Source organism: Dromiciops gliroides, chromosome 1 (assembly GCF_019393635.1).
Source record: "Dromiciops gliroides isolate mDroGli1 chromosome 1, mDroGli1.pri, whole genome shotgun sequence".
In the NCBI taxonomy this organism is placed as follows: Eukaryota; Metazoa; Chordata; class Mammalia; order Microbiotheria; family Microbiotheriidae; genus Dromiciops; species Dromiciops gliroides.
The window spans coordinates 31,686,871-31,711,881 of NC_057861.1; the positions used below are offsets into that span (position 1 = coordinate 31,686,871).

The 25,011-nt window shown below is 38.0% G+C and overlaps 1 protein-coding gene across 2 annotated transcripts; it reads right to left on the minus strand.

Moving 5' to 3' along the window:
• Positions 1-4,403: 4,403 nt before the first annotated feature.
• Positions 4,404-24,861, minus strand: RSRC2 (arginine and serine rich coiled-coil 2). Of its 2 annotated transcripts, none has more exons than XM_043972468.1 (10): positions 24,691-24,861; positions 19,093-19,249; positions 17,739-17,782; positions 15,047-15,237; positions 14,157-14,330; positions 12,938-13,060; positions 9,387-9,466; positions 7,252-7,484; positions 6,872-6,961; positions 4,404-5,692 (listed from the first exon to the last, which is right to left on the minus strand). In XM_043972468.1, the coding sequence occupies exons 1-10, from the start codon at positions 24,694-24,696 to the stop codon at positions 5,513-5,515; spliced, it is 1,278 nt and encodes a 425-aa protein (XP_043828403.1). In that variant the 5' UTR covers positions 24,697-24,861; the 3' UTR covers positions 4,404-5,512. The 2 variants fall into 2 exon arrangements, with proteins under 2 accessions (XP_043828403.1, XP_043828412.1); XM_043972477.1 differs by lacking the exon at positions 24,691-24,861 and adding an exon at positions 16,816-16,893 and having other exon boundaries at positions 15,047-15,259; positions 19,093-19,187.
• Between the last annotated feature and the right edge of the window lie 150 nt (positions 24,862-25,011).

The following is a 25,011-nucleotide window of genomic DNA, read 5'->3' on the forward strand; positions in this document are numbered from 1 at the left end:
GCCATCTGAGTCCAGTGGCAAGATATACATTAGGATGACTGGAGATGGCCCTGAATGTTTAAGGTAATTGGGGTTGTGACTTGACCAGGGTCACACAGGTAGTAATGTCTGATGTAAGATTTGAACTTGGGTCCTCCTGACTCGAGAGCCAGTGCTTTTATCCACTGTACCACCTAGCTGCCCCATCCCAGCTTGAGATGCTATACAAGTGAGGAAGAGGAAGTCCCAGTTCCTTAATGGGAACAATAGGGACAGGTACCAGAGTGGCAGTTTGGTTGCTCAAAGCTCTGGGCACAGAAGTTAAGACTGAGGTGGGGATCTGTCTCACGCTAAGCATTTCTTAGCACAAGCCATAGGCTGTAAATAACAAATTGGAGTTCCAGAACAAGAGGAAGTGTGTAGTTCTGTCATTTGAACCAGCTGATTGATAGTGACAGAATCCAGCATCCATCCACTATTGCTTAGACCTAAACCCAGTCAAAAACTTGCAAAACTCAGTGATAGCAATTAGACTTCACCCTGGATCACTTTAGGAGCACTGGAAGCTTGTAGGTCCCCAAGCCTGAACTATCTTTGAAATCCTGGAATGACATAACACTTTTTATCCCAAGAAAGCAGCAAAAAGACCATTTCAGACTTTCCCTATGGAAATTCACAGAGCCTGGTCCTAACATCAAGTCTGAAGTCAAGAGGTAGGCTGGAAGAATGAGCAAACAAAACAAAAAGAACCCTGTGGATAAAAAGCTGTTGTGGTGATAGGGATGCTCAAGATGAAAAACCCAACAGGGTCATATAAAAACAACATACGGGGGCAGCTAGGTGGCGCAGTGGATAGAGCACCGGCCCTGGAGTCAGGAGTACCTGAGTTCAAATCTGGCCTCAGACACTTAACACTTACTAGCTGTGTGACCCTGGGCAAGTCACTTAACCCCAATTGCCTCACTAAAAAAAAAAAACAAAACAAAAACAAACAGCATACAACAGGGACATATACAAACAAAGCCTTAAAGAAAAATATAACAGGCACAAAAATCCAACTAAAATGCCTGGAAGAGATGAACAAGAATTTTTAAAAAGTTAAAAGTTTTTGTCAATGCAATAAGATCACAAGCAGAAAACACAGGAAAAGATGAGAACTATGGAAGGAAGAATTGGAAAAAATTAACAGTTTAGCACAAGAGATATAAAACCTTGCGCAAGCAGCCAACTCTGAAAATTAGAATGGACCATATAGAGGTCAATGACTCCCTGACAATAACAAGAAAGAATAAAACAAAGTCAAAAGACTGGGGAAAAAATTAGAAGAAAATGTAAGGTATCTCACAGCATAAACAACTGACCTGGAAAATAGAGGAGAGAAAAACCCTATGAATGATCAGATTGCCTGAATATTATGACTAAAAATTAGACTAGACATCACATTTAAGTTTTGGTTTGTTGTTTTTTTTCCCCGGGGCAATGGGGGTTAAGTGACTTGCCCAGGGTCACACAGCTAGTGTCAAGTGTCTGAGGCCGGATTTGAACTCAGGTACTTCTGAATCCAGGGCCGGTGCTTTATCCACTGCACCACCTAGCTGCCCCCACATTTAAGAATTCTTAAAAAAAAGAAAACTGCTCAGATTTCTAAGAACTAGGGGACAAAGTGGAAATACAATCCGCCAATAACTTTTTTTATTTGGACGGGGCAATGAGAGTTAAGTGACTTGTCCAGGGTCACACAGCTAGTAAGCATCAAGTGTCTGAGGCAGGATTTGAACTCAGGTCCTCCTGAATCCAGGGCAGGTGCTTTAATCTGTGACACCTAGCTGCCCTACGCCAATCACCTTCTGAAAGGAATCCCCAAATGAAAACTTTTAGGAACATTATAACCAAAATTTAGGTCTTCCAGGTCAAAGAAAAAGTGTACACAGCCAGAAAGAAGAATTCAAATACAAGAGAAAACAAACACAAGTAAGATCACACAAAATAAGCAGTCATCTCGTGAAAGAACTAGAGAGCTTGGAATACCACATTCCTGAAGGCAAAGCATATAGGTTCACAACCAAGAATAATTTACCCAGCAAAAGTTAATATAATCTTGCAGAAGAGAAAATAGATCTTTAGTGAAATGGAAGACTTCTAAAGCATTTTTGCTGAAAAATATCTGAGCTGTGTAGAAACTTTGAGATACAGATACAGGAATTAGAAACATCAAAAAGGTAAACATGGAAAATGATATAGAATTGAAGGATAAACTACCATCTAATATGGAGATACATATACTTCAACCAAATCTTACCATCATCAGGGGTCATAGAGGGAATATAATCAGAAAGCCTAGAAGTGCTTCTATATCTTTATCTTCATAAGAAAAAAATTCTCACATAATTAGGGCATACAAGTAGACATCTATGCAAACAAGGATAGTATAGGGGAGAGCAGTTAACAGTTGAACCTTACTCTCATCTGAACTGGTTAAAGGAGGGAAAAATACATACAGTGGAGTACAAAAACACATCTCACCAGGGAAATAGGATAGAAAGGGAGAAGGTCGAATTAGCAGACAGGTAGATTAAAGAATTAGTCCTAAGCCAAACAAAATACGGTTCTACAAAAATATAGCTTTTTGAGGTGGCAAAGAATGGTAATCTGATGGGGTGTCTACCAATTAGGGATGGCAGGACAAAATTATGGTATATAAATGTGATAGAATGTTGTCCTGTAAGAAATGATGGAGGTTTCAGAGAATTGTGGAAAGGCATATGAACTGATGCAAAGTGAAGTGAACAAAACTAAGAGAACATTTATAGTGACAACATATTGGTAAAGACAGAGAATTTAAAATTAGCACATTTGATTGACACAATGACCAACTATGGGACAGCTAGGTGGCGCAGTGGATAGATCACTGGCCCTGGAGTCAGGAGGACCTGAGTTCAAATCCGGCCTCAGACACTTAACACTTACTAGCTGTGTGACCCTAGGCAAGTCACTTAACCCCAACTGCCTCACACACACACAAAAAAGACCAACTATGATTCCTCAGGACTTGTGATAAACATGCTACGCACCCTCCAGATAGGTGGACTCAGTGTAGAATAAAACTATGGTTCAGACTCAGCTCACTCCTACCTTTTGCAGAAGTGCTTCCCTGGACTACCCCCCCCCCCCCCCCCCCCCCCGCCGCTAGTCCCTTCCCTCTGAAATTATGTCCCATCACACAGTTGTCAGCATATTGTCTCATTAGAACTTGTGCTCCATATGTCTCTGCCCTAGAACTTGGTCTAACATGCTGCATTAATGAATGCTTGTTGACTGACATAGCCAATAGTAACATTGGTGCTAAAAAGGCGGGTTTCACAGCAGGAAGTGGATAGTGTTAATGCTAATTTTGCTCTCTGCTGTATTTAATACTGGGTCCAACTCATTGGTCAAAATATCTTCAAGATACTGGTATAAAGGACTCAATTAGGCTGCCATATTGCATGATATGGGCTCTTAAAATTTATTGGTCTTTCCCAATCTAGTGGTTATAGACACAGTAAAACATCATCCATGAAGAAAAACTGGAGAGTCTTTCCAATTTAACTAGTCCAGAAAGTACAAGGGAAGTCTTAAAACAAAATGAAAATACATTTTTAATTATCTAAATGATCTATACATTAAGCTATTTAATACAACTTTCTCTGGTTCCTCCTACTTTCCTATACATGGTTGTTCAATCTGGGAATGTAGAAACCTAACCTGCAAAAAAATGGGAGTAATTACATGCATTATGTTTGCTCTTCTCCCTGAGGATAACAGCATCTAAAAATGTCTTGATATAAAGGGGAAAATGGGACCTCATTTCTAATCAAAAGACTTGGGGTTAAATCTTATCTTTACCACTTGCTATAACAATTTTTAAAGGAATAAAACCAACTTCCACAACACAAAAAACACTTCAATAAACACTATTCTTTTAAAATTGTTTCTATAGCTTTCTTCTTTAGACCAGTTTATTTGAAAAAGTCACTGTCTCCCAGCATATCAACATAGTCAAAGTAGCTAGAAATACATACGATCTTGTTTTAAAACACTGGAAATTTAATAAATACCTTGAAAGTAAGCTGTATTGTTTACTGAAATTGCTCCCCTTAAGTATATGATCACGTCTCTTACATTATAATCAGGGGTTCCATTAATACTTTACCAGAAAAACACCATTTTTTTTTCTTTTTTGCTGCATTGTGTGATTTTATTACCATTCTGCAGCTAATACCTTTTCCACAGGAAGCCATCTTTAATGTTTTCATGAAAGCCAACAGGAAAATGGGTTTCAAACACATACAACAAACTTGCATTATAGGCAACACTTTTGGAATCTATATTGTAATGGTGCACCTAATAATTAATTTTTTTTCAGTCAGTAATAAGGACAGAAAAAGCATAATTACTAATTTTAATAGAAGTTAAAAAAACCACAAAAGCCATGGCCATGTTACTTGGATCCCTTTTACAGTGATGTTTTGCCGATCTAACATAATACAAAATCACAAACTCGAGAGTTTTATGCCTGATTCCATTTAGCGACAAAGTGGTTTTCAAGAGCTGTATGTCTTTAATAATGCAGCTAATTTGCAAAGTTGGATATCTCAGAGAGATGAAAAGATCCCAACTCAGGTTGATCAAGCAAAGTGCATACATAACACTGTTCTGTTATAAGGCACTTTATTGTAATAAAAGTGCTTACACCCTTAATGCATTAATCTATTACCTGAATAACATACAGTTATTTAACAAATGCTGTACACCCTCCCAACCCTGCCCACCCCCCTCAGCAGCAAAGAACAGTACTGTTTTGGTGAAATAAAGTTTTCAATTCAGCTTCTGTTATCCCCTGCCCCCTAAAATCTTTTACATTTTTCCTCACTATGGCATTCCCTACAGCATAGTTCTAACTATTCTATTAAAGGGAATTCCTAATTGGTCTTTATTTTATTAAGTATACCAAAATGCTGTAGCAACCATAAAAGAAACCAACTCAAACAAGGATTTCAGGGAACTTAAAGTAACACCAGTTTTGAGAAAAACATCTTTTATTATCATCACCATCCAGCTTTCTGTGCTGGACTATGTGCCCAATGGCCAGATCTTCTAAAGAACATCTACACAACATTTCTTTCATGTTTCAAGAGATGAAAATAACTGTACAAGGTTAAGTACAAAAGTACACAAGACAGTGGACACGAAATATCCATGTATGAGATTTTACCCCACCTGCAGCTTTACATTTGTTTGAAAAGTAGAACTTGGTAACTAAAAAATATTGTCCTTCTATAGTTCTGTCAAGTTTAATGGAAGTGGGTTTAACCTGATTACAACACTAACACCAGTATCACTGATCTGATATTTACAAAAAAAATTGTATTTTTCAATAAATTAAAGTCAATGCAACACCCATGCAAGCTAGAATGCTAGCTGTTTGGTGAACAAGGACCTGACATCAGAACAAGAATTTCACAAAGTCCCAAACTTTAAAATCATGTTTTTTTCAAACTGCATCCATTCCCCGCATCGAAGATGTGAAGCCCAAACCCATTCCTCTTTGTGTGTGGGTCTGTGATCTTGCCATCTCATACTGAGCATCCAGATTTCTAAATACTTCTTCCTGTTGCTTCAGAGTTTTATAACTTTCTTCATCAACTGAACTACAACCAGCTTCATCCTCACTCTGGAAATAGAGACAGGTAAACAGATTACAAACGTTCAACTTTTTTGGCAAGCCAATAAAATTAGTCAATATCTTTCCCAAAATCTTAAACACATATACTTAAATATGCTAGTAAGTGTCAAGTGTCTGAGACTGGATTTGAACTCAGATCCTCCTGAATCCAGGGCCGGTGCTTTATCCACTATGCCACCTAGCTGCCCCTCTTTGGCACTTTTGAAGTTCATTTGCTGTTAATGCTAATGGCCTATAAGCCCGCATTTTATTTCAATTAAAAATAAACTCCTTCAAACTTTCAGTATAAAAAACAGTAATTCACTACAGGGAATAATCTGCAAAATGAAAAATGAAAACATATTTCAGAGAAATAGGAACGGTTCCTGGCAATAAAAGAACAGACATTTGTCTATTTCCTTACATAGTACTGGAGAATGCTATTTTTACTTTAAACTCTGTAATGATTGGAATGACATCACCTACTGGAGAGCTACTGTAGGAAAGCTCCACCATGAGGAGAAGGCGCCTGAGGGCAAGCCGTGTGGCTTTTCTTTGGTGTCAGGAAGTGACATTTGCTTGTGGGAGGAAGAGGGGGCAGGCTGGCACTCTCTTACTCTCTTTCACCAGGACTCTCATGGAGAGCAGAGCAGGAGAACTGTAGCTCCCTGAGATAGATAGATGAATCTAGGCCTCTCTCTCTCTCTTCACCAAATTCTTATTCTCCTTAATAAATGCTTAAAAGTCTAAACTCTTGCTAAAGCTTGTAATTTATTTGCGACCATTCATTAGATATTTTAGATAGACTAGCTAGAATTTTAGCCTTTACAACTTCCACCCAGATCAGAGACGTTACCATTTAAAAATTAATAGTTATGACTGTTATCATGCAGAATGTCTTAATTAGCACGGGTAATTTAAATATAAACATAACTTAAATATAAACTCAACAGTAATCAATGAATATACTCATTGGTACAGGCTTTAAAGAGCATTAGGATTTTAGAAATCAGTAACAGATTTAGAATGAATCCATTTCTAAAGGAGCATTGAATTCTAAGTAAGCATTCCTAAATGAAATCATATATTGGGTAATATGAATACTACCCTGAATATGAAAGTAATAAGAAATTTAACTCGATTATTTATTACTATATATGTGAATGCCCACACCTACCCAATTCTTACCTTAATACCCATTAATTTCCTGAATTTGACATTTTGGTCCTTGTTTCCAAAATTCAATTTTTCCCAAATTTCAGCAGATTGTGACTTATCCTGCAGTAGACATTAAAACACATACATTTACAACTTTAGTCATTATGTTCAAAACAGTCTGTGATACAATTTAAAATATGGAAATAACCAAGTATCACTCTATGAAATCCCCTTCTAAGGTTCTGCTCTGCTCTATGGAAGTGAATTCACCATGATCCAGACTAATAACAGTTGCCTGGCAAACAGTTAAAGCAAGTTGGGCCCAACTTGTCCTCTGCCCACTTTTGTTGTGTTTGAAACAGCAAATGCCAGAAAAGAGACACTGACCCACATTAAGTACAGAAACTTACCCCTTCCTTTTTGCCTTGCCAAAGCATTTTCCTTTTCTTTTCTTGTTCAGCAAATTTCATTGGATTCACAGCTGCTGGATTGTAATAGCTAGGTACAGCTATTCCCGTCTCTGCCAATGCTTTGGCCTGTAGTGCAGCCATTTGAGCTGCCATAGCTATCTGAGGAGTTACTTGTGTTCCAGATGCTAGAAGGGCAGCAACATTGAGGACAGACCCTCCTGTAGCTGCAGCTGCTGAAAAACAAATATAAATGAATATTAAGTTACAAGGTTGCCTAAAGGCAGAGTAATACTTCAAAACTTGAAGGGTAACAGTAGATAATTTTTAAAGAACCCAAGCCTCATTCATAATGGTCTACCTTTTGTATATGATCTTTAAATAGATACAGAGCCAAAATTTGTTTTGAGGGGCCTGGTGTAGCCATCTCATCATCTCACACCTACTAATCTCCTCGACTTTTGTCTCCAACTAGGAAGGACTGTCTTTAGTAACTCATCTTCCAGCAAGATTACAACTCTGAAATTCACATCTACTTAGCACACCCTGGCCCCAGAACTCCTCCTCCTCCATCTGACTGTAGGGTAGATTTTGAAGAGTTCCTCCCAGATCATCATTTTCCACCTAGTTGTAGGTCTTCTTCATGGCTCCAAGTTGGGTACTCTTCCTTCCCTTTTAGTTTCTTTTTATGTATTGTCTTCTCTCATTAGATTGTGAAGGGAGGGACTGTCTTCTGCCCTTCTTTGTATCCTGTGCTTAGCATAATACTTGGCATATAGAAGGTACTTAAGGGAAACTAATGAGGAACTCCAATAAGAAAAACTACAGACAGTGCTAACAGGCCATTAAAGGATTCAAGACTTAAGTCAATGTTGGTTTCAGTTTCTTTTTTTTTGTTTGTTTTTAGTGAGGCAATTGGGGTTAAGTGACTTGCCCAGGGTCACACAGCTAGTAAGTGTTAAGTGTCTGAGTCCAGATTTGAACTCAGGTACTCCTGACTCCAAGGCCAGTGCTCTATCCACTGCACCACCTAGCTGCCCCTGGTTTCAGTTTCAACCAGGGGAGTTGTGATATCTAAAGCAGAAAAGTGTGACAGTTGTAGATGATATAAAATAGCTAAGTATGTGAAAGATAAAAGTACAGTGTGACATTAAACGAAAAAGAACATTTCTAGTTTAGTGGAAGGATTGGGGAAAGCTTCTTTGAAGAAGGCCTTTAAAAATGAATAGTTAGGGGGCAGCTAGATGGTGCAGTGGATAAAGCACCGGACCTGGATTCAGGAGTACCTGAGTTCAAATCCAGCCTCAGACACTTGACACTTACTAGCTGTGTGACCGTGGGCAAGTCACTTAACCCCCATTGCCCCGCAAAAAAAAAAAAAAAAAAAAAAAAAAGAATAGTTAGGAAGGACAGCATTCTAGACACATGCACCAACATAGGCAGAGGCATCAAACTGAAGGGTTTTAAGACAAGGCAAATTTAATTGGAATACAGAGTATGTGAAATGAAGTGTAATGTGATTATCTCTCACAGGCTGGAGAAAAATGAGAAGCTATTGAAGATTCTTTGAGTGGGGAGTAAAATGACTAGAATCATGCAGAATAATGTGGCAGTGGAAGCCTTACTCCAGAGACTGTGAGAAGGTATTGCAATAGTTCAGTTGCACATTAAATAAGTTTCCCTGACCTAGGGAAGGTGTGCAAACTACAAACAGCACATACACAAGCAGATATGAAAAAAATGGAAAGAAATTCTAAATTATGTTAACACAAGTATAGCCAGTATTTAGGATCATAGATTTAGAGGTAGATGGAACATCAGAGACCATATATTTGAAGAACCTGAAACAAGATAGGATGACTGACTTTACTAAACATCACATAAGCACAGCCAAGATAAATTAAAATTTAGTGTTCTGTCCACTGTATCTAGACAAATCTGTTAATATGGAACTTCACATTCAGCTTTCTTTGATCAACTTTTCATAGACATTTTAATCATACTGTGCCCCATTTACATTTTCCCATTAACTACTTTCAAACTGAGAACTACTGGTCTTTATAATTTCAGTCAAACTTGAATAGTCATAATGCTTACTTATAAAAATTCTGGCCAAATAAATTTATGAAAAAAGTTACCTGCTACTATTTCTTGCTGTTTCTGTTTTTCAACCATTTCTTTTTCTCTCTGTTCTTGCAATTTCTTTGCTCTTTCCAACCTATTGATTCATAACAGAAAAAATTTCAAAATGTGTAAAAGAACCCCTAAAATAAGATGTGAAATTATACATTAATAACTTTTATTTTTTAGAACAAAAGTAATAAGGGATTTTAATATACCCATTAAAAAATTCCTTAAAAAAAAAGTAGCTCTTACAATATTTAACAAGTATCTTTCCTACCCTAAAAGCAATTTCTCTGGTAATAAGAGTCTGTCCTAATGTCCATGTTAGAGATAAAACTATTTTAAGATCTATATTTCAGTGGGAATGTATATGATGGTCATACACTTTTCACATACTGGCAGGGTTTTATTAAGAAATCAACCTTACAAATAAAACACTCACTTGTCCACATTCAGAAACAATTAAGGTTTGGTGAGTAGAAAATAATGTTGATTTCAGAATTTTCTGAAAGTTTTTCAGGGGAGGCAGACAGTTTTGAGGAACAAGAAAAAATTTATCTCCTATTATGTGTTGAATATACTCTTTTAAAGCATTTATCACAGCCTTGCAAATTATTATAATGAAATAGAAATAATCAATGTTACAAATCCCAAATTCATCTTAATGCAAGTGGCTCTGTTACTCTTGTGAAGAATTTGAAAAAGTGAACATATTTCAGTCATTCCATTTGGTTGCTTTTAATTTATGGTAAACTTGTGGTGTGAAGACCACATTGCACCTAGGAATTGAGGAGACCTGGGTTTGAGCCCGCTGCCACTAATTTATTGTGAGATTAGTCATTTCAACTTTCTGCATCTAAATTTCCTATGAAGGACTAGACTAGATAATATTCTAAGATCCTTTATTCAAATATACATGATTAACTCGTGGTTCACTTAAGCCAAGGCTGGAATGAAAATTAAATTTATTAATAGCCTTAAAATTCAGAAGGCAAAGCATCTGAAAATTTCACAAAAATGTATTTTAAAAGAACTATGCTATTCTTGATTCAATTATTAGTTATAGAAAGAGTATACTCTAAGTCCTAGACTAGTTGCTTATGATTTATCAATGGAGTAAAGTCTCTAAACCTGTGAAATCACAGTTCTGGGGCAAAAATTAAAATAAAAACTCACAATTTCTCCTCTCCCTACATAAATTTATGTATTTATTGTATAGCATACAAAATCTAAATAATTATGTTTCTTGATAATTTGTTTCCTAGAGTAGCCACAACCACTTTCCAAAATTCAAACTCCAAGAGGATTTCTGTTAGTAAAGCTGCAGGGAAAAAAAAAAAAAGGAATTTTTTTTGGTTGCACTTCTAGAATATAGTTTTGCAATGAAAGAATTCCATGTTGGCTGCCAAAGTTGAATAAGAAAACTACAGGTTATTGCACAGGGAAAAACAAGTAACTGGTTCCTGGCACTTCACTTCCAGCATTTGAAATGGAATTTTTTTTTTAAAGCAATGATTAAAGAGATCATTGATGTAAATCAATAGGCCCACCTACCTGTAATATACTAAGGAAGTAGGCTGGCAAAAATTACTGTCTGATTCAGTTGACTAGGTAATTTGTATTTGCTCTGTAATAGTTGAGTGGTTTACATAAAATGAGTATGATTTCAACCCCCCTGAGCAAATGCAAGATAACATCCATCACTTCTATGAGCTCTAAGAATCAGGTAGTGAAGCTATTGTAGTTTTTAATACCTAGCTTCTTAAACTGTGGGTTGCAACTCCATATGGCGTAGAGTAACTATATGCAAGGGCCGCAAAAAATTTGGCAACAGTAAAAGGTTAAGAAGCTTTATTATATACCTATATACCCAGGGTTGGGTAAAAATTTCTCCAGTGAAAAGGGGTTGCAAGTGTATAAAGCTTAACATATATATGTGAAACTATTTGCAAAGCTGTTTAAATACTTTACTACAAAGATACATTTTATCCTCATTTTTCAGGATTTCCCATACTGTGGCTAATTTCTCAGCAACTAAGTTGTCCTTTCAAACAAAATTCAAGAACCACGAATAGCTAAACTGATCTCAGTGAAGAATTGGTAGTTGTCACATAAATGGGCAACATGAACTACCAGTGTTAGCTTTAAATCCCACTAAAATCTGAAAGTTGAAAATTTAAGTGCAGCATAGGAGTAAATTGTAAACTGGTGGGTTTTGAAAAGAAAAAAAAAATCCACATCTGCATTTATGTAACATTCACTATAAATTTAAACAGAAAAGCTAAGAAAATCCTCACATTTTGAGAGCATCACCTTCTGCCATCTGACTCACATTCATTTATGGATTTGATAACAAATACTCACTTATTCTGTTGCTTTGAATTTCAATAAGAAAAAAAAATCAAGTATAAAGGATGAGTAACTGCTTAATAAACGATACTACTTGCATTAAAATGGCCATTGCAAGTTTTGAAATCAACACCATTCACTAAGGTGAATGGAATGAGGAAGGGGTGAGCTCACACCTTTGCTGCTGCTGCTGCTGTTCAGCTGGAGACAGTTTCTGCCAGGCTGGGTTCACAGGGCAGCAGTACATCAGGTTACATTGTGATAACTGTAATTTTTGCAATGGGAAAAAAATAGAAACTTAATTTTAAAAAGAAAAACAACAAAAGCTAGCGTAGAATTCGCAGAATATGGGAAAAATAGCAAATATGAAGTGCTGTGATTTTTCTCCTGCCTTTGCAAATGATTTAAGTGTTTTGGGAAAACTTAACCTTGTAGATTGGAATGAGATAGCTCCATCTCCCTTGTGTGTCATCCCAGGAACCACACATAAGTGTGCAATAAAATCTAGGAAAATATGTACCTTTCCCTGTCTTAACAACAGGGTTTTATTTAAGGTTTTATAAGGGCAAATTTACAATATGGCTTCTATTTATTGACATAGCATGTAACTATGTCATTTATCACCTCTTTCAAAATAATTAACACCACACTTCATGGAATTCTAACCAAAAGTCAAGCATTGGTCTAGTTATTTTATGTTCTTAAGAAGCAAAAAATGTAATTTCTTTTACAACCAAAAGAATAAATTTCCTTGTCTCATATACGAAAACAGTTTCAAGAATTTAAGGCCCATTGCACTCTCAATCCCAAGTCCTGGGACTTTTTGATCCTTCAGGAAAAAAACCAAAACAGAACAAAATCAAAAAAACCTCCCCAAAAATCACCAGCACAAAAAACCAGAAACAAACAAAAAAACCTAGGAAATTAAGAAGAGGCAAAAAAGGAGAAAGGAGCTGTCTGTTGCAACCACTCCAATCTTCATAGCTTTGCAAATAAGCGAATCTATACTATGAGGTTAAAAGTTAATGCAATTATCTACTTCTGTATTGCAAAAGGCCACAATGTTTTAAGTATGATCACAAATGGAATCTATTGTGTTTTAACTTTTGATTCCCAAGATTCAGTGACAGGATCAACCCCTCATCTTTTTTAGATAACAAGCTCTTCAAAGTCAAATTAAGGAAAAAAAAAAAAAGATGAAAGGCAATAAACATACCTTCGAGCTAATGCTTCTTGTGCATCCATTGCTGTGTTTCGCCCTCTAAAAGGAGGCGGACTGGGCGTCCGACTTAAACTTCGGCTAAATCTTCGTGGTTTTTCAATTCTCTTCTTTCTTTCTCTGTAATTAATTTTAGGAGTCTTATTAGGTGATAACTTATTAATATACTGATATATGTCATAATAAAAAAAGCATCACAAAACTAAGGTTTTCATGTGTAAAATCTGTTTTAAAATAGAAATTTTGTCATTCAACAACTATTTGATTCATGTAGTTATTTTTTAAGTGAGGCAATTGGGGTTAAGTGACTTGCCCAGGGTCACACAGCTAGTAAGTGTTAAGTGTCTGAGGCCAGATTTGAACTCAGTTACTCCTGACTCCAGAGCTGGTGCTCTATCCACTGCGCCACCTAGCTGCCCCATGTAGTTATATAACAATACAAAATACAAATGGAACTTTGTTGTCCATTACCCTCTTATATAAATTAGGTGCAACCTACATATAATGGTTTTTTTCTTTTTAGAATATATCAAACATGTCATAATAAGTGATAGTCATTTTATATATAATTTCACTTTGGGGGCAGGACAGATATCTGGAGCAGTTCTTGGAATTCATCTAAACACTGATGATCAGATTTGAGACTCTTACCAACTAAGCAGCAGCATTAGGGAAGGAGGAAAAAAAAAAAAAAACTGGCCATTACAAAATCTAGATTCTAGCCTCACGGGCTGGAAGAAACCAATCCCTTAACTTTACAAATGAGGATACTAAGGTCCAGAGTATTGAAGTGACTTGCTTGAGGCCAAATGGAAGATCTCTTAACTACAAATTTCATGCTAGCTACTTTGATATTTCTTATTTAATTGATAATGAAGTCAACGTCTGCAAACCATAAGTTCGACTCATAATTTTTTAATTTAGTGAGGCAATTGGGGTTAAGTGACTTGCCCAGGGTCACAAAGCTAGTAAGTGTTAAGTGTCTGAGGCTGGATTTGAACTCAGTTACTCCTGACTCCAGGGCTGGTGCTCTATCCACTGCGCCACCTAGCTGTCCCATAACTCATAAAACAACCCAAAAACAAAAAAACCCCCAACCACTCACAACCCCAAACCAAAAAACTCTTATTTCTAGACAAATCAAAACATTTTGAAAAACAAAAATAATATGGTTGTTGGCAATAAGTTCTCTTAAAAAGAATATATAAACACACACCGGCTTCTGCTCCTTGTCCTACTTCGACTCCTGGTTCTATGCCTATGCCTTGACCTTGACCGCGATCGAGATCTAACCCGACGCTTTCTTTCCCTGCTCCTGGACCTTGACTTCTTTCGCTCCCTGCTCCTGGACCTTGACTTCTTCCGTTCTCTGCTTCTACTACGATGACGCCTGAAACAACAAATGTAAAGAACATCTTCTTATTCACAAATCTTTAAAATACAAGTAGTTAAATTCAAATCGATCATTCCCTCAAAGTCATTTAGACATTTACAGGATGCCTTTAGTTGGTGTGTTATGTTGCCTCAAATGACAATACTACAAAATTCTAAGAGTGTAACTACTAAAATTGATTTTCAAAAACCATAAAACCTCTGAGCATTTTCTAAATGTGCAAGGCTATAATTCTTATGCTTTCACATAGAAATAGAAAATCTTGAGTATGGCTTCAAATGCCTTCTCTATTAATGAGGCAATATTAGCTTAAAAAATCCCACAAATGTAGCTGATCAGATCTAATGAAAGAAATAAATTTTATTTAAAGTATCTCACACAAAGTAGGCACTTGCTTTTTACTGTTAATAACTCTATTCCATCCAGTCAAAACGACATGTTAGTTAACTGCTGAATAATCACCACCACATAGCAACAAGGGCTCCCCGCTCTCCTATACAGGCTCTCTGGTAGTATTGTTGACCATTCCTGAATCCCTAGGGCCATAAAGTGCCATTTCCTGCCACTATTAACTATGCCTTCAATTTCTAACATTTTGGGGAACTTGGTAGATCTGGGAAAGGGCAGGAAACAGTTTGGGGCTGACATCGTTAATGTGTATTTAAAAATGTAGAACTCTTTGATTCTACCAATGCTGCATAAACACAGCTCACCTTTCCCGAGACCTAGATCTTGAATGACTTCTGCCTCTTGATGACTTCCTTTCTTTTCGCTTGTGTCTGTCCTCACCATTTTCAGATGAATTTAGTCTCTCTCTTCCCTTATCAGAAGAATGTTCTTTGTCATTATGGTCCTCAGATTTATGTTTCTTGGAGGACTTATCTTTGGATTCATGTCTTCTTGCCTGTTTTAAGAAGAAGTTGGTTCTTTCAGGAAAATAGTGCAACAAAGAGAGTTAGTATGGGTATCAGAAGATAAAAATATGTTGTGATGCAACATTAGTAACCTTAGGAGTGTGGCTCAGTCACTAATTATCTATGTTCACATCATCCAATGTTGCAAGTGAATATTACTACTTTTTTGCTCTTTACAATCCCCCCCACTCCCATGTGTAGTAGTAACCTCCCATAAAATTATTTTTCAATAACAAGGTAAAAACAATTTCAATTTCACCCCTAGTTCTAATAAAATACATACATATTTATTCAAATATACACAACCAACTATTTAGATATACACCAGATGGACATATCACTTATAAATGCAGATTTAACTTTTGAAGTACACAGTACCACTGAACTGTGATGTTAGCAATGAATAACAGAATTGATTAGAGACACTTAGAAAACAGGAAATGCATTAGAAAATGCAGTTTCAAGTAGATGACTATTCTAAATAAGACTCAAGCTTACTAAGCATTTTTTTGACCCCTCCAATTATTTTAAGCAGACACATAAATCTTCCTTTTATAGCTATAGTGTCAAAGTATTCTGTAAGGTCAGTCTGACTGTCTCCAATGTTTCCATTGGAGTCTAAATTGTGAAGTAGTCATTTTTCCTCGTAACATATGCAGACAGGTTTGGGATTTTTATTTTGGTAAAGGTACCTACGGTAAAAAATGGCAAGCACTTTTACTTTAAAAATGGTACTGGAATTCAAGATAGGAATAAGACAATTGATACAATGCCATCATATTACTTTCCCCAGTACAAGAAATAAAACCAAACCACCCTATAATACCAGCAATGCCTTCAGATGCAGCTAAAACTAAATGTATCAGCATCCAGACAATTTAAGAAAGATGTTTCATATTTTCTCTTGCCCCTGAGACAGGCGTCTAAGATTTGCCTTTCTGATCCACGTGTTATTAAAATTCAAGATGCTGGACTTAAAAAAAATAAATTGAGTTGGAATACATTTTAAAGATACTCTAGTCCAACCCTCTTAATTTAGCAAATGAGGGAAACATTTCCAAGACACTGTGATTTGTTCAAGTTCACACAGTTGGTTTCAGCAGGGCTGGGGCTAGAACCCAGGTCTCCTAACTCCCAGTTTAATACGTTTCCCATGATATTACACTGTCACCCCATGCAGTAAAATACATGCAATAATGTATTTCTTTGTACTTGGCATTTTTTCTAAAATACTTTGGCTAAATAGTGCCACTATTTATCTAAACATGCATGTTGTAATTTATGAAAATGATCATATAACAGTTAATTTTACAAAAGTTAGAAATCTGACATGTGGATTTTACTTTTACTGCCAATTCCCCTTCTAAAAACATTTAAGATCAAATTTTCTTAGACTCTGCAGTATGATGGCAAATTAGAAAGGCTTTTCAAAATGTGGGCCAATTTTAAAACTTTATTTTAGCTTTCCATACATAATACTCTATTACTAATTTTAAAAATGCATCAAAACCCTTAACTGATTTAAGATATATTTAAGGGAAATAGGAGTTTGAATGACTAATAGTTACCTTATCATGAAGTAGGCTTATAATTTTGCTATCTGAGTCTGCAGCGTCTTCAGTTCAGTCTCTTCGCGCATTAGCACGCTGAGTATGATTTATTATAGAAATGTTATCATGTGAGCTAAACAAAATAGTCATTTTCACAAAAACTCTCCTAAATTAAAATTTTAACAGAGCTTCCATTAGGGGAGGAGGTGAAGTCCCTGCCCCACAGTTAGCTTTAGGAGTCCCTCACCCAGCCCCCAAAGGACTCCTCCTCCCTTTCTGGCTGCTATTTTTGCAGTTCCTTCTTGGCTCTCTCCACGTCTTCTCTGGTGGGTGAGCCAGTTATGTCCTCTGCACCACAGCTGCTGCCTCTTCTCACTCCCCTTGCCTTTTTCCTCAAGCTTTGCTGTTACTGCCACATTTCCAGCTGCCCCTCACTAACTCTTGTGACCCTGTAGCAGTCTTTTCAAGTTCAACACTATTAGAAAAACTGAACTAATTTGGGAAAAGAGGACTCTTGTTAGTTATATTTCCAAAAAAATAAAAATAAAATGAACGCATCCCTAGGCAGATGACTGTTACTTAAAAGTCCTGAGAAATGTTATGGCATCAGAAGACTCGGGACCTCAGGTTAATGGAAGCTCTGTGTGATAGTCCTAAAGAACCAATTATATTTCTTCATATGAAATTTTCATTGTGAAAAATTTCACAACAAATTAAAATTAAGCTTCTGAATGTACTTTTCCCATAAACAACTATCTTCTTGTTAAAAATGATGAATCCAAATCATGCTTCTCTACGATACTCCATAACCCAATTAACCTTTCAAAATTTCAAAGTCTTGGGTACTTACCATATCATGGTCATATATTTCACACATACATTTCTACCAGATACTTTAAAAGTATTTTAAAATTACCTATACTCTACAAAGTGTTAATTACCTCTTTGCTTCTGCTCCGGCTTCTGTGTTTTCTTCCTTCATTATCTGTGGGGGGGGGAAATTATCACTAGTATAAGCAAGGGTTTATTAAAACTCAATCTTAAAATATTTTATTAAAACAAACTCTATAGAGATCCTGTTTATGGATTTCCAAAGACTGAGGTTTTAACTTTTGTTTACTTATTACTGTTATCTACACAGGTCTGGTAGAGACACTTCAGTTTATCTGACAATATCAATTATCCAAGTTTCAGAACCAGAACATTTTAAAAAAGGTCTTCATCAGTTAAAAAACCCCACAAATCCTTGAGCCTCATCGCCTTAAGAAGAGCCAGCTTTCCTCCTTTAACCATTTTATTATAAAGGCAGTTCTTATAAGACAAGGTGCTTGGTTTATAGGCAGCAAGTTAGAAGTGGGCTGCTTGAGGTATGTAGAAATAAAAAACTTCATGAAGGGCCATAAAATAGAAAAAGCAGATCGAATTACTAGAAAACCATAGCAGCCTGAAGCCACTTAGTATAATACACCTCAGCAGCTCTTGAGAATTTGGCTATAAAATATTTCAAGTCATTAAGATAAGCACACAGCAACATGTATGTAATGTTTTGGTTAAAAATTTCTATGAAAAACCAACATTTTAACAAAGAAGTTTTGGTATTTAAAGGGTTTGGTATTCAGTTAAGCATTCATTTTTATATGAGGAGATCTCATTCTCTAAGATGTACTACAACTGACATATAAACACCTAAGTACCCCCCAATTCAAATAATATCAAAGTATTTCTGATTTCATTTCATTTATAAATGGGCTATTTCTCCACATATCACCTCTCTCCCCTATGTGGGTATTATTTTATAGCATTGTAAGTAATAAATATTGCATGGCATAACCACTGATCAATTTGTGCTGTCAAAAAAGAATCCAGGGGGCAACTAGGTGGTGCAGTGGATAAAGCACCGGCCCTGGATTCAGGAGGACCTGAGTTCAAATCCAGCCTCAGACACATACTAGTGGTGTGACCTTGGGCAAGTCACTTAACCCTCACTGCCCCACCAAAACCAAAACCAAACAAAAAAGAATTCAATTAGGGAGGCAGAAAACTTTGGGGGGGGGGGGGGGGCAAGTAGCAACACTAACCAAATGATATATATGCCCTGCCTTAAGATAAGGTATGAAACCAGGACACTTACATTATACACATGTGAGCCAAGAAACATGAAATATACTTTCATTTTTAACTTTTGGTCAAGCTGATAAATGTATCAATTACAATCAACTACAAACTGAATAATATTTATGTAGTCTATAGAGGACATAATAAATACTGTGAAGTAGCTTTTCAGAATATACATACCTGACTTCCGTTTTCTTTCTCTTGACCTCGACCGTGATCTTGAATAATGATGTTTTGATGCTCTAGGAGAAACAGAGGCATCTGACTGCTCCTTTTTTTTCTCTCTATCTGGAGATGACTTTTCTGTGGCTATTCCATCTCGTTCTGTGTCACTAGCCTAAATGTTCAGAGAACAATGATGAATTTAAAGCTTTTCATGTCATTTAAAATAAAGACAATCACCCTGGCTTCTTAAAAATACAGAAAAACATATATTCAAGGGCCTTAAAAAAATTCTAAGTAGCAGCTCAGAAAAGGGTATATTCCCATAAGAGCTCCCTGAGGGAAGTAACTGGTTTGTGTGTGTATGTGGGCAATTGGGGTTATCCACTGCACCAACTAGCTGCCCCATAACTGGGGTTTTTGAGGGGAGGAGAGATATAGACTTACTACAGACCCAATGTAGACCGAATTAAATTTATTTTAAAAACAGGATTGTTAAATTTTGAGTTAATAAGAAGCTACCAATGATTTATTTAGGTTCTAATCCTGCTATTTGTTCATAAAATCTAGATACTGAAAGTCAGAAGATTGTACAGGACTTGTGAGTCAGGAAGACATGGGTTCAAATCCCTACTCTTGCTAAGAATTGATTATGCCTATGTTGGAGAACAACACACCCTATTGGCCACCACTTCATCATGTGTTATTTGTTTGTTTGTTTGTTTTTTGCGGGGCAATGGGGGTTAAGTGACTTGCCCAGGGTCACACAGCTAGTAAGTGTCAAGTGTCTGAGGCTGGATTTGAACTTAGGTACTCCTGAATCCAGGGCCGGCCCTTTATCCACTGTGCCACCTAGCTGCCCCCATCATGTGTTATTTTTCCCTATTAGAAGCTATTTGAGAGCAAGGCCTGTGTTTTGCTTAAATAACTGTATTCTTAGCACTCAACACGGTGCATGGTATACAATAAGCACTCTATTTCCACTTGTGACTTCTTTTCACCTGAGAAATTTTTACATGACCCAAACATTTATTGCCAAATTTTTCCAACCCCCATATTGAGTCACATGTCCCCATACAAGGTGGTGACACATAGTTTAAGAATCTGGGTCCTTGAGGGAATAGGGAGTCACTGAAATGCCTTCAGGAGGGAAATGACGTACTAATAGGTCAGGCAAATGGTCCAGATATAATTTACTTAGATTTTGAACTAAGCATTTGAGGCAACTCTTTGAGTTGTCATGAGACTGTCCACCTACTTTGGTAGAAGCAAGTCTCCTAATACCAATAAAAGTCACAAATCCACTCTCTTTCCTTATTTGATTTTTATCTCATGTTGTACTTACGAAAAAGTTGCATTTATAACTGGCTGAATGTCTAGATCCAAAGAGTCATTAATAATTCAACATCAATATACAGTCCAAGCCTCTTCTGTTCTCTGTATGATCACCACATACTTTGTATGATCATTTTAGAGCTTTTAAGTACACATTTAGCTGATTTGTCCAAAATACATTTTACAAAGTTAGTTTTATTAAAACCATGTTATGAGCATAAGGAGTAAACAAATTAAGACTAATTTTTAGCAGTGATGAACAGAAGACAATGTTTACCAACATTGACAATTAAAAAAAAAAATTTTTGTGGGGGCAGTAAGGGTTCAGTGACTTGCCCAGGGCCACACAGCTAGTAAGTATCAAATGTCTGAGGCCGAATTTGAACTCAAGTCCTCCTGAATTCAGAGCCAGTGCTCTATCCACTGCACCACCTAGCTGCCCCAACATTGACATTTAAAAAAAAAAAAGTACTATTATGGATAACCAATATCTGACAATGAACTTACATTTCATAACCACTTCTTTATGGAATGAGTATCTAGCATTACTGTACAAACATTCAGGAACTCTCCCCCAGTCCAAATTAAGAATGCTATAAATCACTAGTCTGCTTTGTCTTTTTAAAGTTATGTTAGTCATTACAAAACAAAATTAGACAAAATTAGCATAGATAAATGCAGCTAACATTCTTTAATTAGCCATTTCTCCTTTTATAATGGGTTCTTCCATCCAGGGGATGAGTAGTGCTGTAAAGAGGTAGGGTCTGAGATGCACCTTGGTCCGTAAGGAGATAAAAATGGCAAGGAATGATCACAGTGGTGAGCACGCACACAGCAGATAATAAACGGGACCACGTTCAGAAGTGGTGGGGGAAAAGGGGTTGGAGGGACAAAGTGGGCTAGGTGTCAAACACATGGTGTCCAAAGTAGATTGAAATTTTATTGGGAAATAGTTAAAATAGTACACAATATCATGTGGTATTCTAAGTCAGTATGCAACTCCCATGGATACTTAGGGATGGTTGTGTGGCCCCCATTTCTATTTGAATTTGACACCACTGATGTAAGGCTTAAAAGTCAGGAACTTGGCTGAGCAACAGGTTCTATTCAAAATTCTTTTTAGCTGCCTGATTTTGATGAGCTTAGAATAAGATAGTTCATTTTATGATCTTCTCTAGTTCCTCCTTATTCAACTTCAATCTTTATAGAATTTACTACCAGTTTTTGTTTTGTTTTTGGGAGGGAGGGGGAAGGCCAGTTTGGCAGAAGGGAAAGAATATGAAATCAGTAAAGGCAGGCTAGAACCAGAACTTTAATACCAAGCCAAGGAATTTGAATTTCATCTTTAAGTCACTTCCCCCATCTTTATATTATCTTAAAAGTGTAACACCCTGCAAGGCAGAGAAGTTAGTCATTTAATAAATGCTTGAACTCTGAATCATCCAGATGGGTATCGATGTACCTTTATGTAAACAAGATACACTTAGTTAGAAAATGCCACCAAAATCCCAATCCCCACCCAGTACTCAAGCCTTTATCACCTACTCTGAAAGGCAGCAGATAAAATGGAAAAAGCACTGAATGTAGTGTTTTAGACCCTGGATTCAAAACTCAACTCAACTTCAAATCGAACTACCCTTAGAGATCTTTGGCAAATCACTTAACCTAGTTGTCTCAGTTTCCTCATATGTAAATCAAAGTGGTTGATCTTTTATGGGTCTCTGATCAATCATTGCTGATGGACTGATGGAAGAGAAACACCTTTGGAGCTGGGATAGATTACCAGATGTCTGTGCCATGCCCTGCCCTCACAGCACCCCAAAGCCTTGGGGCATTTGCTGGCATTTTTTGAATATTGGTATTCATTTATCCTACAGTAAAAAGAAAACCATTAGCTATGAAAAGAACGTAAGACAACATCAGTCAATACTTAAGTAAGAAGTATGAACTAGCAACTTTGACTTCTGGGATAGAAAAAAGTTAATTACATGTACACTGAGTTAAGAGAAACATGTTAATGTTGTAAGAAAAATTTTCTTGGCTCGACAGTTATTGTGAATAAGTTACTCATTTAAAAGGGTCAACAATTTTCTATTTGGGGCCTTTTTTTGGGGGAAATTTTATATAAAACAATCAAAACAGACTGTTGCTGCTTGATGCCATTTTAGCAGTATAGTATGTATATATAGTCAGACTCATGGTCTCATTTACTGGAAATCTGCATTGATTATAGCATTCTTATAAGGCATATACCAAGAAAAATTTACTTAGCAAGAGGATTAAAATATCTGACAGATGAACATATTTCTTTCTATACTTCTAAGATTGAAAATTAGCAAGATCACGGAAACAAAATCTAGCCCCAAGAGATGTTTCATAAATACTCATATGTTTATTTTCCAGAAAAATTAGGGAACAAGTAACAATAAATGCCATTTGAAAATGTGATTCCAACTTTCTGGTCAAATATCGCCAGGGTAATCAATAACTATTGTAATACAGCCAGAAAGGCTGGAGAGGGATGGGACAGAACCTGAGGGATGGAAAAGAAACAGTCTGCCTCCAGCCAGAGACAATGAAGGCAATAAATCTTAATAGCATATATGCTTTAATTTGAGAAACATTTAAATACACGATATGTGGCTGGCACATACTACTACTATTCTAGACTACTTGGGGGGAATCTTCAAAAAACTACAAGACACGAATCTAAAATTATTTCCACAACAGAGATTTCCCCCCATACCTGTCAGTGGAAAGGAATACAAAAAGCTCACACATTTTTATTGTCATAAGAGGAACAGAAATTATGTAATCACACTGTAATGCCACCCATCGGTATGTAGTGTTCTGTGAACAATACAGGCTTGTTGTAGAAGGAAGGTAACTAGAACACAAGACTTAAGGAAGCACACGATCAATTTAACTTGGGGATTAAGATAGGAGATCTTTAAGATAAATAGTCCAATAGAACACAGAAGAGTTAAGTCTTTCAGTCTTATAGATTAAAATCTAGCCACATGGGGAGGAAACGGGCGAGAGAGGCACAATCTTACCTACCTTCCAGAATTCAGATTTCAGAAAAAGGCAGCAGGGTGAATTGTTAAGAGCCCTGCATTCATTCTACTAGAGTTCAGATCCGTGATCAGCTGCTTACTACTTACTTACAAGGTCTTTGGGCGAGTCCCTGAACTGTCTCAGGCCTCATTTTCTTCACACATAAAACGAGAGAGCCGGTCGGTCTCTAAGATCTCTTCTAGCTGTAAATCTTCAATCTTATGAAAAGGGGGCCGGACTGGATGGCTTCTAAGATCCCTACCAGATGTAAATCCTAGGAAAACGAGGGGACTGGAAGACCTCTCGAGTCTCTTCCGGCTCTAATCTATATGATCCTATGAAAACAAGGGGCTTGGAATGATCTTTTAAAGATCTACATCCAAGATTGTATAGAAAGGACTTGGGAGCTGAAAGGGGGGAAAAGCCCCTTCAAGGTGCACTTTAATCCCGGGAGAACGAAGGGTTTCGAGTGGATGACCTTTAAAAAAAGGTCTCTTCCACGTATGGAAATCCTAGGAGAATGAGGGATGCTGGAGGGTCTCCTCTCGGTCAGATCAGTGGGTCCTAGCAGGGACAACACCTGCGCCTCGGAACATCCTCCCCAAGTCCCTTCGGCCAAGTTTGCCTGGCTCAGACCCAAACACATACGCACCCAGCAAACGCTGGCCAGAATGGATTCCCCGGGGCGCTTGCATGCGCAGGGAGCATCGGCGGTCGGGGAAGCCCGTCTAGGCCCAGCGACCTTCTTTCTTCCCCCACTTCCTACACAGACACCGCTCCCCCTCACCGTCCCCTTCCCCAATGAGAAAAAGAGGCACGAGGAGCCGCCGAGCTCCCGTTTCCCGTCTTTCTCCTCCCCTCTTGCTGCACCATCACATTCTCCCCACCCCCACCCCGAGGGCAAAGAGGCACTAAGCCCGTCGTCTCCCACCGCTGCCTGCCGGCCCGGGGGGTCGCGGCGAGGCCGGCGGGGCGGCGCGAGGAAAGTTCTGGAAGCAGGCACTCCCAGCGGGGGCCCCCCCCTTCCTGCTCAGCCGGCACCGCCTCGCCTCCCCCACCCTCCGGCGGGCAGCCATGATGGCTGGGCCCGGAGGAGGCCACAGCGCCATTTTGTCCACACTCTTACGCGCACTCCTTCCCCGGCGGTCAAACATCTCTCCTCCCGGACGGGCCTTTCCCTCCCTTTCCCCCGGCTCAGCTCCGGCTCGAGGATTCACCACTTACCGCCATGTTGCACAGAGTCCCGGCCGCTGGGGCCTCGCCTCCACCCGCCGCTCTCACCAGTACCCGCCGCCGCCACCACCAAGGCTTCGCCGCTGACTGACTAAGCCGCTCGCGCCAGAGACCCGGATGGCACAAAGGGGCTGGGGCCTGCTCCGCCGCAAAGCATCCTGGGGGTGGGACGAGTGTGGGGGGGTGGGGACAAGAGTTACTACGGCAACGCGGCTCGCGGCGGAGATTGGTAGTTCTTTCGAAGGGGGCTGGGAGACGGGACGCGAAACAAGGGGCGGGGCGCGAACGAACTGGGGAGGTGGACTTCTGGGC